At 43.1% G+C, this 13,254-nt stretch overlaps 1 protein-coding gene across 1 annotated transcript in view; it reads left to right on the top strand.

Moving 5' to 3' along the window:
• The first annotated feature begins 3,202 nt into the window (after positions 1-3,202).
• The window catches only part of tram1 (translocation associated membrane protein 1), a 19,250-nt gene continuing 9,198 nt past the window's right edge, over positions 3,203-13,254 (top strand). The window contains exons 1-7 of the mRNA XM_024140446.2: positions 3,203-3,493; positions 4,967-5,030; positions 7,884-8,008; positions 8,230-8,346; positions 12,062-12,120; positions 12,709-12,793; positions 13,000-13,070. Of these exons, the coding sequence (XP_023996214.1) occupies positions 3,371-3,493; positions 4,967-5,030; positions 7,884-8,008; positions 8,230-8,346; positions 12,062-12,120; positions 12,709-12,793; positions 13,000-13,070 (644 nt within the window). The 5' untranslated portion in view covers positions 3,203-3,370. The remainder of the gene's footprint in view (positions 3,494-4,966; positions 5,031-7,883; positions 8,009-8,229; positions 8,347-12,061; positions 12,121-12,708; positions 12,794-12,999; positions 13,071-13,254) is intronic.

The following is a 13,254-nucleotide window of genomic DNA, read 5'->3' as shown; positions in this document are numbered from 1 at the left end:
CTTGGTCCTAACCACTGTAACATGCTTGTCCTACCCTGTAACAATGCTTGGTCCTAACCCCTGTAACAGCTGGTAATAACACTGTAACATGCTTGGCCCACTGTAACATGCTTGGTCCTAACCCCTGTTAGGTTAGGTAAGACCTGGGCGGACCACCCCCTGTGTTTTGATTAATGCGCCAGGTGGTGCTAAAAGTTAGGTAAGTAGTGGGAAGGCAGGTAGGAGAGGGGACTCTTTAATGTTTACTTTCATTTCTTTGGTTCCCGTCCAGCCCCTTTCCCCCACATTAGTGTTAAGGTAAATAAACTCAGTGTAAAAAATTGTATTTTTCTCTGCCTCTGTCGTCCTTCCCAGCACCTACGATCACATACTGTTTTCAATCCACGGGGAGGTGAGATGTAGCAGGGTGTTGTGTTCCCTCCAAGAGGCGTATGTAACAGTGTCATAACATTATGATTCTCATAGACTATAGTTTAGGGTTCTTTCATTATACTGGGCTCTTGACATGGATTTTTAGCTCACTTCCTGTAAAATACATCGGCTTAGATGCACATGGATGGGTACATTGGGTAAAGGAAGCCCTGACTATTGTCTGTCTGTTTTAGTTTCCCCTCTCTAGGGACTAAAACATTATTTTCATAATGTCATCCCATAACCTGCACCATCTAGCTAGTACACTTATTCCCTTTTGTGACAGCTGGAGCAGAAAATACTCCATTGCTGTTATCTACAAATGCATTTGGAGCATGTTTTTGTGATTTACAATGTTAAATAAGCCTAAATCAAGATAACAAGCTAATATTAAGTCACTTAGCTATAGCAATTAAAGTTGGCTGGATAGCTAGCTAACGAGCAGCTCATTAGCCTACAGTAGCCTCCTGTAGCTAGCTAWTTTTTTTTTACTTGACCATGACCACAAAGCAGACAATCTTTTGGAGCGAAGCATTGTCAAGAGGAGGCCCCACCTCTGGTCAAGACCCACTGTTAAATTGAATATCGCCTGGTTCAGTGGCGGCCCGTCATTCAGGGCAGCTGTTTTGAGCCCTACATTTTTTGCAAAAAAATATCTCTATATATATACACTGCTCAAAAACATAAAGGGAACACTTAAACAACACAATGTAACTCCAAGTCAATCACACTTCTGTGAAATCAAACTATCCACTTAGGAAGCAACACTGATTGACAATAAATTTCACATGCTGTTGTGCAAATGGAATAGACAAAAGGTGGAAATTATAGGCAATTAGCAAGACACCCCCAATAAAGGAGTGGTGCTGCAGGTGGTGACCACAGAGTTCCTATGCTTCCTGGCTGATGTTTTGGTCACTTTTGAATGCTGGCGGTGCTYTCACTCTAGTGGTAGCATGAGACRGAGTCTACAACCCACACAAGTGGCTCAGGTAGTGCAGYTCATCCAGGATGKYACATCAATGCGAGCTGTGGCAADWAGGTTKDCTGTGTCTGTCAGCGTAGTGTCCAGAGCATGGAGGCRCTACCAGGAGAMAKGCCAGTACATCAGGAGACGTGGAGGAGGCCGTAGGAGGGCAACAACCCAGCAGCAGGACCGCTACCTCYGCCTTTGTGCAAGGAGGAGCACTGCCAGAGCCCTGCAAAATTACCTCCAGCAGGCCACAAATGTGCATGTGTCAGCATATGGTCTCACAAGGGGTCTGAGGATCTCATCTCGGTACCTAATGGCAGTCAGGCTACCTCTGGCGAGCACATGGAGGGCTGTGCGGCCCCACAAAGAAATGCCACCCCACACCATGACTGACCCACCGCCAAACCAGTCATGCTGGAGGATGTTGCAGGCAGCAGAACGTTCTCCACGGCGTCTCCAGACTCTGTCACAGCACAACAAAGTGATTCCAAACATGTATATTACGCTGCTGCATAAATTATGTAATATGCCAGGGAGATATGTATACTGTAGCTAAGAAAGTAATACTAAGTGTATGTTGTGTAGTAAGCTGTTAGTAGCCCATGTGCCTCACCCTAATAATTTGGTCTATTTCCCCCACTTAAAATTGCCTACAGTTCTGACTTGGTGCACATGTAGCCTATAACCTGTTTTGGAGAAATGTAATCGTTGAATATTGTAGGAGCATTCATTGTCTGCTTATATGCCCCCTTTATTTATCCTACGGTTCTGACTTGGTGTACAGGGAGAACACTGTAGGAACAGCCCATGTTCCGAATTCTGACGCTGTACATTTCAAAGGTGTTGAAGAAATAGTTATATTGACTACATCCATCCTAGCTCGCTCATTAATGTCTTTATCAAAATTACAGATCACCTCTTATACGCTTGTCGTCCCCTTATGCCATAGTTTGTACATCTCAATTGTCAGTAGAAACCACATTTGTTTAAGAAAGTCAGCCTTATCAGCTATGTTTGGCTAATTCGGTAAATGAGGTTGAATTAACTATTTCGCCGCCAGACAAGGCTCCACTGATAGCAGTGGTCAGTGTAGCAGTGGTCAGGTGTTGGGACTCTACTGTTGGGACAGCTTTATGTAGGCCCTAACAGTTTGTGGGCACCGTTTGTCACCATTATAGTGTAATTAATGTATTGTTTAGTGTTGTGTAGTGGCTTTGCTGGCATGCATTAAAACATTTTTTGTTTGTTTTTGTTTGCCCCACAAAGATTTACATGCTAAAATCGCCACTGYGTCGGGCTTCTTCTTCTTCTGTGGACTTTWTATGGCGGTTGGCAACCAACTTTAAGATGCATTACCACCACCAACTGGCCTGGAGTGTGAACCTCAGTTCATCTTTCAATCACCCACGTGGGTATATGCTCCTAACAACCAATGAGGAGATGGGAGAGGCGGGACTTGCATCGCATCAGTGCGTCACAAATAGAATCAAGTTCTATTTTAGCGCCTGGCCATGAAGACGCTCGTTGACATGTGTCAGCAATGTGGATGCAATGACTGAATAACATGTATGCGTATATTTATATTGCAACGCTCGGGCACATAACGTGAGCGGTGTAGTCAGCATGTAGATCGAATATACTTGCGGGGTTGTGGATGGCGGTTGGCACATAAAACCGACGGTCTGCATACTCCGGACATATAGGGGGCGCTAAACCGCTCACGAACCTTCTAGAGAGTGTGTAACAAAAAACGCTCTACCAGCAACGAGCGTCGGCTAAATCCTCCCACAAAAAATAAGAGTGACTCGATATTTGTTTGTTGGCCCGTGGTTCTGTGTGAGAGAGAGCAGCAGGAGGAAGACTGGTGCCTTTCTTTAGAGCTGACGGGGACGGACAGATAACAATAACGAATACGTGGTCATACCCGATTCACTCTGCTTCTGAGTCGCGCCGGTCAATAAAAGTTCACTTTTGGAAGACGTAAAAATGGGGATCCGCAAAAAAACCAACAAGAACCCGCCGGTGTTGAGCCACGAGTTTATCATCCAGAACCATGCAGATATTGTTTCCTGTGTTGCTATGGTGTTCCTCCTCGGGTTGATGTTTGAGGTAAGGCTAGTCCACATGTTGGAGGGGTCTGGGGTGCAGTAAGAGCCTAGTTTTCCAAATAGGCCATACTGAGCCTAACTATAATGTGTCAACTGGGCAGAGAAGATGATTTTGTTCCGTCACGTCAGTCTCTTGAAAATGGACATGGCTGATCTACTCCTGCTCTAGTGACAAATCCAAAGTTTCTCAGCTTTTTTTTTTAGGTTGTGCTTATTGTAATATTCAAGTAAATGGTAATAGCAGAAGTGTCTTTTGATTTGAAAAGGCGTGTAGTAGCCTAGTTAGATTTATAACTGTCACCCATCTCCGCCGGGTTGCCTATTGTTCCTGTCTGGTCAGTTGTACATTTTAATAACTTGGTCYACGTCGTATAAGACACAACATTGTAATATTTGGGACAACAAAGTAGCCTAACGAACGAGCGTTACATAGATTTTTACATTTTAGCGACCACAATATTGCAATTTCGCTGGCTACAATATTGTGGAAGACTGTCCAGCATGGGATACTTTTTATTCGCAAATAAAGTGTAGGCTACGTGGCAATCACTGGGCGCTTGTCATCGTTTATAGGTAGCCCCGCTCGTCCGAAAACACAAAAGTTCGGTTCAGAAAGTCCTAAGAATCGCCTATTCCGTTTACAAATTGAAGAGCTTAGGTTTTAAAAATGTATTTTTTTAATTGTTGGTTTACACGGAATTCTTTTTTTGTTTGTTTAATGTTTAACTTACTAGGCTACATGAATCATCCTTTACTAATGCTGCGTTAATGTGCTAGTTGTAAATAGGAAAGTTTTACTTGGTAACTGGTTGTAGTTATACATGTGTTGCGTTCATCCATTTAGCAAGTTGTACATTTCCGAGTTTAAGAGTTCCGATTTCGGCGTGAATGCAGCATAAAATTCAGCGCCAGCATTGAGCTGAGGAGACGCATTGTGGGAGTTGGAGTTCTTGTTCCTTGATGTGCTGTAGTCACATTGATGATGCACATCTAAAATATATAACCTACTGTATTACAAAACTGAGTAATGCAAATGTATAGTTATGAATCAGTCTTGCCATATTTATATACATTCTTAATAAAATCCAAATCCCCTTGTTTTTTCCATTCAATCTTATCTGTAGTATTGGATTGAATGGTTTGCAAGGTCGACATGTGTTTCTGTCTGATACTTTGTGGTCTAGTCAGTAAATCGACAATGCTACCTGGTTTATTTAACACCACAGTAAGCTACCCACAGAGAGGCCAGAAGGCTAATGAGAAAATCATGCTGTGGTTTGCTTTTAGTCAATGACTCCGATACAAGCCCCTGAATTTGTCCCAACTGGCACCCTATTCACTATCTAGTACACTACTTTTGACCAGAGCCAGACTAAGTAATGCACTATATAGGGAATAGGGTACTATTGGGGACTGAACCCTGTGTTTTCATGTCCTTTAATCAATCCTCTCCCTTGTCCCCGCTGTGATGCAGGTCACCTCGAAGGTTGCAGTGCTGTTCATCACTGTCCAATACAACATTACAATCTCTGCAAACGGTCAGTTTAACTTTTTTAGTGGACCCATCTGTACTTGCGTCCTTTTTCCCCCCCCTTCTTCACTGGGTCAAACAGTGAAGCTCAAAAAGACAAGGATCTGGTATGGAGGTGGATTCTTCCTCTTTTGTTTTCCTAACTTTTTTTCGGGTGACATTTTTGTTGTTGTTGAATGAATGGCAAGTCAACAATTACCTCGTGACATCTTCCGTTCTTGTCCACCTGTTCTTTAGTGTGTGTGTGTGTGTGTGTGTGGAACTAGTTTGCCTGTTATCCAGTATAGAAACTTAACAATGTCTAGAATCTACAGACTACTTGTAGAACTAGAAGGCCCCTCCTGTGTGTTTAGAGAATAGAAGTTCTCACATGGCCTACCAGTTACAGAACACCTTCTTTCAGAGGTGTTTCTTTTTTCCCTGTGGAGCTACATTTAGTCTTCCTGATTTTATAAAAGTTCTCCTGTTGGGTCCTCCTGTTGGGTCCTCCTGTTGGGTCGTCCTGTTGGGTCCTCCTGTTGGGTCGTCCTCCTGTTGGGTCGTCCTCCTGTTAGGTCCTCCTGTTAGGTCCTCCTGGAAGGATTGGAGCTGGAGTGTAACAGGCCACGGTATCTTGTTTGAGTCACAAATCGCCACCTATTTCCTAAATATTGCTCTACTTTTGACCAGGGCCCATTGGGTAGTGCACTATATAGGGTACCATTTGTGACACAATCCACAAGTCTCATCTCAAGGTGAATGAATGTTATTTCACACACTCCTTCATTTAAAGCCATGAATGACAAGAGGGCTTGTGGAATGATGGAATGTGCTTTACGATGTCGGATTTTATTTGAAGAGCCGATATTCTTCTCGGAGTCAGGGTCGCGTCCCAAATACCACCCTATTCCCTTTATAGTGCACTACTTTTGATTAGAGCCCTATGGACCCTGGTCTAAAGTAGTGCACTATATAGGGAATAGAGTGCCATTTGGGATACAAGCCCCTCAGTCATTCATTAACAGGCTGATGTTTGTTGGAGCTAAATTACTACAGTAGCAGGTCAGGCAGGACTTTGGTAGTGAAGTTGCTTGAGTAAACCTTTTTGCTTTTTAAAGGCTTTGTAAAGCAAATATGTTTAAAAAGTGAGAACTTAGTATAATTGTAATGATGCATCTGTATTAGAGGTGGACCAAAAAAAGCCGATACCAATTAATCGGACGATTTTATTTATTTTTGATATATATTTGTAATAATGACAATTACAACAGTACTGAATGAACAATGAACCCATAAACTAATATAATACATATACAATCTATTTAGTCTCAAATAATGAAACATGTTCAATTTGGTTTAAATAATGCAAAAACAAAGTGTTGGAGAAGAAAGTAAAAGTGCAATATGTGCCATGTAAGAAAGCTAACGTTTAAGTTCCTTGCTCAGAACATATGAAAGCTGGTGGTTCCTTTTTAACATGAGTCTTCAATATTCCCAGGTAAGAAGTTTTAGGTTGTAGTTATTATAGGAATTATGAGCGTCGACTATTTCTCTCTGTACCATTTGTATTTCATATACAGTTGAAGTTGGAAGTTTACATACACCTTAGCCAAATACATTTAAACTCAGTTTTTCACAATTCCTGACATTTAATCCTAATAACATTTCCTTGTCTTAGGGATGGAAAGTGCTTTTTGAATGAATGCTTACGAGCCTGCTGCTGCCTGCCACCGCTCAGTCAGACTGCTCTATCAAATATCAAATCATAGACTTAATTATAATGAACACACAGAATTACAAGCCTTTGGTCATTAATATGGTAAAATCCGGAAACTATCATTTCGAAAACAAAACGTTTATTCTTTCAGTGATTTACAGAACCGTTCTGTATTTTATCAAAAGGGTGGCATCCATAAGTCTAAATATTGCTGTTACATTGCACAACCTTCAATGTTATGTCATAATTATGTACAATTCTGGCAAATTAATTACTGTCTTTGTTAGAAAGAAACGCAGTTCGCAACGAGCCAGGCGGCCCAAACTGTTACATACACCCTGWCTCTGCGTGCAGTGAACGCAAGAGAAGTGACACAATTGCCTGCTAACATGAATTTCTTTTAACTAAATATGCAGGTTTATAAAAATATACTGATTGATTTTTTTGCGAATGCGCGTTTGTTAAATCATCACCCGTTTGGCGAAGTTGAAGTAGGCTGTGATTCGATGATAAATTAACAGGCACCGCATTGATTATATGCAACGCAGGGCAAGCTAGTTAAACTAGTAATATCATCAACCATGTGTAGTTAACTAGTGATTATGTGACGATTGATTGTTTTTTTATAAGATAAGTTTAATGCTAGCTAGCAACTTACCATAGCTCCTTGCAGCCACACTCACGTAACATGTGGTCAGCCTGCCACGCAGTCTCCTCGTGGAATGCAATGTAATCGGACATAAATGGCGTCCAAAAAAAACCCGATTACCGATTGTTATGAAAAGTTGAAATCGGCCCAGATTAATCATCCATACCGATTTAATCGGTCGACCTCTAATCTGTATGTATCTCTTCCGTCAGAGGGTCCAGAAGACACTGTTTTGAACAACTTCATATAAATGTATATACAGTATAAGGCAACTATGAAGGGCTATGAAGGGTTATAAAAGGCTTAGTAAATGCTTCGTGTCTCCCTACTAGAGGAGAGCGTAGTGAACCACTTCCCCCCCCCACAGTATGAAGGATCTCCAGCCCCGAGGCTGCCTGCTAGGCAATCTCACTACATTCTAGATGGCGTGATGTTCTATTTACTAATAGAAACATTGGGGCGGTAACATAAAGGCTTTATGAAGGGATTATGAATGCTTTATGTCTCCCTATCAGAGGGCCTGCCAGAGGAGAGCGTGGTGAACCACTTCCACCACGGTCTGAAGGATGTGGCTACAGTCTTCTTCTACATGCTGGTGGCCATCATTATCCACGCCATCATTCAGGAGTATGTACTGGACGTAAGTACTGACACCCAGACACTTCCTATGTTTTTCTGTACATTTCATTGGTTATTATAGTCTTATTTTTCTCGTTGATAAAATATATATATATWTTTTTTAAACGTTAAACCAACCACCGATCCGTTTGATATTCTGACGGCATAATTGATCGTCCGACACTGATAATCACTGATCAGTTTGACCTCGATTGATACATTGTCATGTGTCTCTTTCTACAGAAGATCAACCGGAAGATGCACTTCTCTAAGACCAAGCACAGCAAGTTCAACGAGTCAGGCCAGCTCTCTGTCTTCTACCTGTTCTCCTTCGGATGGGGAACCAACATCCTCATGTCGGTAGGTAGATGTGTGTGTGTGGGGCACAATCATCGTTATGTCAGTACACGGTTTAAACTATTTGTTTACAGGTGTGTGTGATGTTAATAGGTGATTTTTAAATGGTTTTAATACTGGACTATTTGTTTACTGGGTTTAACTGTCTGTGTTTTGAATCTGTGTGTGCATTGGGCGCCTGACTTTGTCTGAAAGTGGGGGTGCAAAAGCTTGGGGGGGGGGTATTTACTTTTTTATTTTGGCACTGCTGTCAACATGAAATGTTTAAAATTAACTTGTCTCAGCAGCATATATATATATTTAATGCAAACAGGGTAGAAATGTCTTATTTGGTGGATATTACTTACCAAGCCAAGCAGACAGACCTGGCGCCAGGATAAAGTGACTGGGGGGGGGGGTCTGTTGAAGTCAGTGAGCGGGGGGGGGTTCTTGCACTGGAATTGTATTGCGCTCTGCTTCTATCACGCTTTACCACAAACATAAAGTTCAAATACCGACACTCAGACCATTGAGTACTTTTTGAAGTTATAGGTTGGCTTGTAATCTGTAGCCCATCTGCACTGTATCAACACAATGGACAGCACCCTACACACTAAAGCAAGGCCGTTTTGGTAAGGAATATTAGCTACAAACAAGGCTATTTTGGTAATGGGCTGTTTTTTAATAGGTGAATTACCCAATGTGAATGAAAATGTACACACAGCTGTCTTACCAAAATAATGCCGAGTAAATGCTGAAAGTAGGATCCTCGTTATTCATGCAAAACAATAATACTGAATAACAACATTGTGGTGGATGTGAGGGCCGCCACCGAGTCAGAGGACCGGGTGGTCTCTCTCTGAGGCCAACTTTTTTTTATTTTTCCGAGGTCTTTAATCAGCTCAAGGCCGCGGGGCACGACGGTATTCCAGGGTGCGTTGTCAGAGTATACGCAGCTGGCAGGCATATTCACTGTCATTTTCAACCTCTCCTTGTCCCAGTCTGTAATCCTCACACCTTTTTAAGATAACCCGCCATCATTCTTCTTCCCAAGAACACTAAGGCTTGGCTACAGCCTTAGTGCCACCCGGGAGGCCAGATGACGCAATCTTAACTGGACTCTACACTGCCCTCACCCATCTAGATAAGAAGAATACCTATGTGAGAATGCTGCTCACCGTTCAACACCATAGTTTAGGACCCTGGGACTAAACACCTCCCTCTGCAACTGGATCCTGGACTTCCTCACCGGCAGATAAATAGATGTTTTTAGTTTTTTTACCTTTTAACTAGGCAAGTCAGTTAAGAACAAATTGTTATTTACAATGACGGCCTACCGGGGAACAGTGGGTTAAACTGCCTTGTTCAGGGGCAGAATGACAGATTTTTACCTTATCAGCTCGGGGAATTGATCCAGAAACCTTTCAGTTACTGGCCCAACGCTCTAACCACTAGGCTACCTGCCGCCCTAAGTGGTGAACGTAGGCAACATCTCCGCCATGCTGACCCTTAACACGTGGGCCCCAAAGGGCTGTGTGCTTAGTCCCCTCCTGTTACTCCCTGTTCACCCACTCTGTGGCCAGGCATGACTCCAACACCAAGTTGGCTGACGACACAACAGTGGTAGGCCTGATCACCGGCGACGATGAGACGACCTACGGGGAGGTCATCAGAGACCTGGCAGTGTGGTGCCAGGACAACAACCTCTCCCTCAACATCATTTAGACCAGGAAGCTGATCGTGGCGCTAAGAGGAAATGGAGGGCCGAGCACGCCCCCCCCCCCCCCGTCCACATCGATGAGCTGCAGTGAAGCGGGTCGAGCGTTTCAACTTCCTTGGTGTCCATATCACTGGATCCTAAATGTTCTACAGCTGTACCATTTTTAGAGCATCATGAATGGCTGCATCACTGCTTGGTATGGAATAGCACCGCCCTCCATCGCATGGCGCTACAGAGGGTGGTGGCGGCCAGCCCAGTGCATCACTGCAACCAAGATCCCTGCCATCCAGGACCTCTATATCAGGCGGTGTGAAAGAAAGGCCCAGAAAATCGTTAGACTCCAACCATCCAAGCCATAGACTGTTCTCTGTGCTTCCACACGGCAAGCGGTACCGATGCATCAAGTCTGATACTAACAGGCTCCTGAACAGCTACTATCCCAAAACCATCAGACTGGTAAACAGCTTCTATCCCCAAACCATCAGACTGGTAAACAGCTTCTATCCCCAAACCATCAGACTGGTAAACAGCTTCTATCCCCAAACCATAAGACTGGTAAACGGCTTCTATCCCCAAACCATCAGACTGGGTAAACGGCTTCTATCCCCAAACCATCCAGACTGGTAAACGGCTTCTATCCCCAACCATCAGAGCTGGTAAACGGCTTCTATCCCCAAACCATAAGGCTGGTAAACGGCTTCTATCCCCAAACCATCAGACTGGTAAACGGCTTCTATCCCCAAACCATAAGACTGGTAAATGGCTTCTATCCCCAAACCATAAGACTGGTAAACGGCTTCTATCCCCAAACCATAAGACTGGTAAATGGCTTCTATCCCCAAACCATAAGACTGGTAAACGGACTCTACACACTTGCGTAACCTGCACACACACACACAATCATAATTTACGTTGCTGCTACTGTTTATTAAAAATCCTGATGCCTAGTCACCCTTTCCCCTATACATATCTACCTCCATCACTCCAGTATCCCCTTACCCCTATACATATCTACCTCCATCACTCCAGTATCCCTGCACATTGTTAATATGGTACTGACCCTTCTATACAGTGCATTCAGAAAGTATTCAGACCCCTTTGACTTTTTCCACATTTTGTTACGTTACAGCCTTATATTAAAAATTATAAAATAGATTTTTCCCCCCTCATCAATCTACACACAATACCCCATAATGACAAAGCAGAAACAGGTTTTTAGAAATGTTAGCGAATCTATTACAAAAATAAAAACTGAAATMACATTTACATAAGTATTCAGACCCTTTACTCAGTACTTTGTTGAAGCACCTTTGACAGCGATTACAGCCTCAAGTCTTCTTGGGTATGACTCTACAAGCTTGGCACACCTGTATTTGGAGGTTCTCCCATTCTTCTCTGCAGATCCTCTCAAGCTCTGTCAGGTTGGATGGGGAGCGTCGCTGCACAGCTATTTTCAGGTCTCTCCAGAGATGTTTGATCGGGTTCAACTCCAGGCTCTGGCTGGTCCACTCAAGGACATTCAGAGACTTGTCCCGAAGCCACTCCTGCGTTGTCACTGTCTGTGTGCTTAGGGTCGTTGTCCTGCTGGACGGTGACCCTTCGCCCCCAGTCTTTGGTCCTGAGCGCTCTGGAGCAGGTTTTCATTAAGAATCTCTCTGTACTCGACTCCGTTCATCTTTCCCTCCAATATTAAAAATCACCCTATCCTGGTGACTCTTCTGGAAGGGGGGGGGGGCTTTTAACGAGGAGCTAGCTGGAGCTCGGCATCATCGCTGCTGGACTTGGCTGCGGCCTCTCTGTGGTTTGAATTTTAATATCCATTGTAGCTGGTGAGACCTAAATAAGCTAACACTAGCTCATTTTACAGCTAGCGGTGGGGCGTGAGACAGAGTTGAGTCAATTCAAAATAAAATATTACAGGCGTATCACGTTATTCACAAAACCAGCCACAGATGAGCATTTCTCCTCTCTCTTGTCCTCATGGTTATATATTTATTTATTTCTAATCTTCTCATCCAGGAGAACTTCCTGTCCAACCCAGTGAATCTGTGGGAAGGCTACCCTCATACCTTGATGCCGTAAGTACTGGAGGCGGACCATGTCAACGCAATGCAAACAAGTACATTGTACAAAAGGCTCATTAGAGTGTCTACTTCCCCTTTTTATTTTATTTTTTATTTTTTAAAGTCATGTGTACAACTAAACACAAGTAAACGTTTCCATGTGTTTTCCATATCACCCCTAGCTGTTTCCTTTTGTAATGACCAACCACCACTCATCATTCTTGGTTCTCAGTTCCACATGTAAACTAATGTCAACTGATGCTATTTTGCATAGACGTTAAAGGAAGTAGGTGGGTTTGTTTCTAAACATACAGGTTGGTACTGACTCCCGTATGGAATGACTCTTTAGTCGGCATTACTCATCCTGTGTCCCATTTTGTGTCTCAACCAATATGATTAGTGCTTCATTATTCTGAGAGATTTGATTGCAAATGATAGCTACTTGTTTGAGGAGGAAGTTTTACTTACTGTGATTTATACCTAGCTTAGTTGAATGCGCTGATTTTGTAAGTTGCTCTGGATAAAGGTTTCTGATAAATAACCAAAAATAAAAAATGTAAGGTAGAATTGATAGACTTGGTGTTTATTTTGTCCTGCTTGTAGGTTCCAGATGAAGTTCTTTTTCATCTGTCAGATGGGCTACTGGCTTCACGCTCTCCCCGAGCTCTACTTCCAGAAGACCAAGAAAGTGAGTGTGTGTGTTTTTTTTGGGGGGGTTGAAGTTACTGAACTCAGAAGTAGAATGACTAGGCATGCAGACAGGCTACAAACCATTTCTTGTTTGATTTCCATACGTTAACATTTTTTTTAAAGAATTTCAAACATTTGCTTGAGGTCATTACGCTCACTGAGTGAATATTTTGYTGACATTGTGTGTGTGTGTGTGTTGTGTAGGAGGATATTCCTCGTCAGTTGGTGTATATCGCTCTGTACTTGGTCCACATCGCAGGAGCATACATCCTCAAGTAAGACCTGGTTCACGTCAACATTACTAAGTTCACGTCAACGTTAGTGTAGGTTCACGTCAACGTTAGTGTAGGTTCACGTCAACGTTAGTGCAGGTTCACGTCAACGTCGAGTGCAGGTTCACGTCAACGTCGAGTGCAGGTTCACGTCAACGTCGAGTGCAGGTTCACGTCAACGTCGAGT

Source organism: Salvelinus sp. IW2-2015, unplaced genomic scaffold (assembly GCF_002910315.2).
Source record: "Salvelinus sp. IW2-2015 unplaced genomic scaffold, ASM291031v2 Un_scaffold2139, whole genome shotgun sequence".
NCBI classification, from domain to species: Eukaryota; Metazoa; Chordata; class Actinopteri; order Salmoniformes; family Salmonidae; genus Salvelinus; species Salvelinus sp. IW2-2015.
This window is presented reverse-complemented; position numbering and strand designations above follow the sequence as displayed.